This window comes from Myotis brandtii, unplaced genomic scaffold, assembly GCF_000412655.1.
Source record: "Myotis brandtii unplaced genomic scaffold, ASM41265v1 scaffold628, whole genome shotgun sequence".
NCBI classification, from domain to species: Eukaryota; Metazoa; Chordata; class Mammalia; order Chiroptera; family Vespertilionidae; genus Myotis; species Myotis brandtii.
This window is the reverse complement of record NW_005370403.1, coordinates 125,861-130,272: the sequence shown is the minus strand read 5'-3', so window position 1 is coordinate 130,272 and position 4,412 is coordinate 125,861. Positions and strand designations below refer to the sequence as shown.

The 4,412-nt window shown below is 60.0% G+C and overlaps 1 protein-coding gene across 1 annotated transcript in view; it reads left to right on the top strand.

Moving 5' to 3' along the window:
• BTBD16 (BTB (POZ) domain containing 16) overlaps window positions 1-2,944 on the top strand; it is a 38,197-nt gene extending 35,253 nt beyond the window's left edge. The window contains exons 12-15 of the mRNA XM_005880157.2: window positions 606-683; window positions 1,348-1,446; window positions 2,173-2,361; window positions 2,799-2,944. Of these exons, the coding sequence (XP_005880219.1) occupies window positions 606-683; window positions 1,348-1,446; window positions 2,173-2,361; window positions 2,799-2,867 (435 nt within the window). The 3' untranslated portion in view covers window positions 2,868-2,944. The remainder of the gene's footprint in view (window positions 1-605; window positions 684-1,347; window positions 1,447-2,172; window positions 2,362-2,798) is intronic.
• The last annotated feature ends 1,468 nt before the right edge of the window (window positions 2,945-4,412 follow it).

Sequence of the window (4,412 nt, the reverse complement as noted above, 5' to 3'; positions counted from 1 at the left end):
AGGTGGAGGGGGAGGGGGGGGTGGGGGAGAGGGAGCGGGAGGGGGAGGGGGCCACATGGCCCCCTTTTCCCGTGACCGTGGCTGTGACCATCCTCTGCCTCATGATCAGGGCACTCGGGTCACGTGTTGTTTCCGGGGCGACTCCTCGGCCGTCTCTCGCTCTCGTCTTTGCGTTCTCTGAAGGCCATGAGCCGGTGCCTGGCACCGAGTAGGTTTTCGGTGAACACCGTGATCCGGCCGAGGGCTGAAGGCAGGACCCGGGACAGAACTCCCCCCAGCGCAGTGGGGCTGTGAGGACCGGGGAGCTCATGTGGAGCTGATGTCAGGGCCCGGCCGGCGTGGCTCAGTGGTTGAGCATCGACCTAGGAACCAGGAGGTCACGGTTCCATTCCTGCTCAGAGCACAGGCCCGGGCTGTGGGCTTGATCCCCAGTGGGGGGCGTGCGGGAGGCAGCCGATCCGTGATTCTCTCTCATCATTGATGTTTCTCTCTCTCCCTCTCCCTTCCTCTCTGACATCAATAAACATGTATATCTTCAAAAGGTGGAGGTGGAGGTGGAGGTGGAGGTGGAGGATCAGGCTGCCGGTAAACTGTTCTCTTTGCAGTTGGAGTGCGGGGGCGACATGGCTTTCGCGAAAGACCTCCCCCACCAGGCGGTGAGGTTCGGGCTGCTCTTCTATAAGGTACTGGCGCTGGGCGTGGGCGGGGATCGTGGCAGGATCCCTCTGACCTCTGGTGCGAAGCCCAGGGCAGAAGAGGAAGCTGGAGGGGCCTCTTCTGCACGCTCACCGCCCCCCAGGAAATAAACTTCCCAAGACAGGGCCTGGGACAGGCCCTCCAGCGACTCAATGGGCACGTCCAACATTTCCCCGAGGGTGAGGGTGGCCCTCTGTTCCGGTTCCCAGGGGTGGGGGCGCTCCCCTGGGATGCTGGGCGTTCTGTTCTAAAACTGGGAAAGGCCTGGGCAGACTGGGTTAGGGCTCACCCCCGCCCCCACACAGAGAGCCTCTGCTCCGTGAGAGAGAACGCTCCACGCCTGTGTTTAAGGTTGCGAGGGTGAACCTATTTTTTCTTTCTTAATATGTTTTTTATTGACTTTTAGACAGAGAGGAAGGGAGAGATAGAAACATCAATGATGAGAGAGAAACATCATCCATTGGCTGCCTCCTGCACGCCCCCTACTGGGGATCGAGCCCGAAACCTGGGCATGTGCCCTGACTGGACTTGAACCCAGACCTCCTGGTTCATAGGTCAAGACTCAACACTGAGCCCGCCGGCCAGGCTGTCCCCTGGCCTGTGAACGCTGCGGATTTCCCTCATCATGTTGTCGTTTCTGTCCCAACTTAGGAGTACTCGTCGTATTCGGAAACGATTGCCATCTACGGGTTCTTCTTTGCCATGAGGGGCATCCGAAACAACAGCACCTCCTACAGCTTCTACATGCAGGTGAGGGCGCGGCGACAGGGCGGGGGGCCCCCCCGAGACGGCCTCGGGGCCCAGGCCACCCACATCAATAACAGCCGAGCAGTCGTTACTTAGCGGCTAGCGGAGTGTGCCGCCAGGCTGGTGCTAGTCCCACTCACAGACCTGATGCGTTTGATTGATTGCAACTAGTGTGAGCTCATGTAACAGGTGCAGCCCTCAGGCTGAGTGCCTTCCTGGTCACCTGCCTCTATTGGCACAGCTGCAGGGGGAGTGGGACGGGGGGATTCTAGGCTCTGGATCCACCTGTGGGGCTTAGTTCCTCTTCATTTCCTACACGATGGGCGGTGGTTTGAGGTGGTCATTTGCCTGTGGAGGCAACAGGAAGTGCCCACAGGGGATCGAGCCCACAACCTGGGCCTTTGGCCTGACCGGGAATCAAACCGTGACCTCCTGGTTCACGAGGTGACATCAACCACCGAGCCACATGGGTGTTTAAGTTCTGACAAAGCGCCATGAAGACCTTCCAGGTCGAGGAGCTCGGTTAGTCCGGGTTGGCCGAACCCCGGTCCGTCGGCCAGCGGTTGGCACGTGGTCAGGGCTCAGACGGCAGCTGACTCCGCAGCAGGCGCCCAGGAAGTGGGATTCTGGGAGACGCCTGCCTGGTCCGTGCACTTCGCAGGAGGCCGAGGGGTCAGGAGCCAGGGGTCGCAGAGTTGGCCCCCCCTGAAGCGGCGGCTCTCCTTTCAGAGAATCAGGCCGGCGGACGTGGGGATCCCCTCCGAGGTCTGCGAGCACGGCCTGGTCAGCCTGTGGCCCCAGCGCCTGGTCAAGTACGAGATCAGGGCGCATGTGCGGGTGGACGGCCAGTGGCAGGATTTCGGGACCAAGCCCATCCTGCAGAAGTTCCAGTTCGTCAGGCCGACCTGCAAGAGCCAAGTGAGTGGTCATTTCTCCTCTCTCTCTCTCTCTCTCTCTCTCTCTAATCAGTTCCATTAAGGTACAAATCACTAATGGTGTTGTTGCTTTTTAAATATATTTGTATTGATTTCAGAGAGGAAGAGAGAGAGAAACATCCATGATGAGAGAGACTCATGGATCGGCTGCCTCCTGCACCCCCCACACTGAGGACCGAGCCCGCAACCCGGGCCTGTGCCCTGACCGGGAATCGAACCCTGACCTCCTGGTTCATGGGTCGATGCTCAACCCCTGAGCCACGCCGGCCGGGAATATACTTAAACATTTTAAGTGTATTTTAAAGGCCTTCGCCAGGTGACTCAAATGAGCAGCCAGAGTTGAGAGCGAAGGGCCTCCCCTCGGCGGGGCCGAGAGCTAGTGTTCCAGCCCCACTGCCTTCACGTTGCTTCGTCCTGTAGGTCTTGCAAATCCAAACTGTGGGCAGCCCGATCTACGTCAGCTTCTCATTCATCTTCCCAGCGTCTTGACAGCTTCCAGAAGAATCTACGGAGTGTTTTCTCTCCCACCGCTCTGCATAAAGGAGAATAAAGTGATGTTGAAGGGACTGCCCAGGTGTCAGCTGGCTTTCCCGTGAGCAACGGTCTCGGTGGAGCTGGCGCCATCGTCTCCGTCTGCTCTTGGCTGAGCTACGGGCGGCGTGTGAGCATGTAAACAGCAGGGGTGTGTTACTTCCCGGCCTGGGGTCTGGAAGTCCCAGGTCAGATGCTGGCAGAGGAGGTGCGGTGTCTGGGGGGTCCCCCTCCGGCTCATGCACGGCCAGCTCCTCCCTGGTCCTCATGTGGCCGACCGGGTGGGGCGGGGCCCATTTATAAGGGCGCTAACCCCGTTGGTGAGGGCTCCACCCGTGTGAGCTCACACCTCCCAAAGGCCCGTCCCTGCTGCCATCACTTCTGGGGGGAGGTTTCACCATGTCGATTCTGGGGCACGTTCAGACCATAGCACCCACCTTTTGTTGTCTGAGGGCGGAAAGCAGTGGCGACGTGAGTCCATTTCCCATCACTGACCCCCTGAGGCCCCTGGAGCCCAGCCCGACTTCGCATTCTTGGGGCTCTTTGGTGGGATCCCCGACAGAAACACCCCTCCCGCTGGGGACGCCACCTCCCTGGCTGTGGTCCCGGCAGTGTGGGCCAGGCAGGAGCCAGAGGCAGGAAGGGAAGGAAGCAGCTATGAGGTGCAGAGTGACTGACTCGCTGACCATTCCGCCACTTTATTTTTTAATTTGTTTTTAAATATATTTAATTGATTCCAGAGAGGAAGGGAGAGAGAGAAACATCAGTGATGAGAGAGACTCATGGATCGGCTGCCTCCTGCACGCCCCCCACTGGGGATCAAGCCCACGATCCGGGCCTGTGCCCTGACCGGGAATCGAACGTGACCTCCTGGTTCCTAGGCCGACGCTCAGCCAATGAGCCCCGCCGGCCGGGCCGTTCTGCCGCTTTAAAAGGCGCCCCGGGGGCTCGGGAGCGGGAAGGTAAGAGAGTCTTGCTTCCCACTTTGCCGACTGGTTCCTATTGCGACGGAACAAAGTGCCGCTGTTTAGTGGCTGAAAGCGACGTGTGTTTGTTATCACACCCTGGGTGTGGGTCACGAGTCTGGGCGGCTCGCAAGGACCAGCTCACGGTCTCACCAGCCACAGTCGGGGCCGAGGGCTGTGTTCTCTCCTGAAAACAGGGCAGGGGGGGCCGCGTGCCAGCTGGTGAGCTGTGGGCAGGTTCCTCTCTGCAGCTGCGTGGCTGTGGCTGAGGCCCGGCTGCTGGCCGGTGTGGGGTCGGGGTAAGGGCCGGAGGATGGGGCTGCCTCCCCTGCCACCAGTTCCTCAGCGGGGTTCCCCCCGAACCCCTCACACTGGATTGTCTTCCTCACCCAGGACAAAAAACAATAATAGCCATAACCCAAGAACAAGCCTGGGGCTCTCTCCCACCCTCCTGTGGGCGCGCCATCGGCTAGAATCCAGAGGTGCCGGCCTTCTCCACGAGGGGGCGAGCTCCGCCTCAAGAATGGAACCAGCCCTT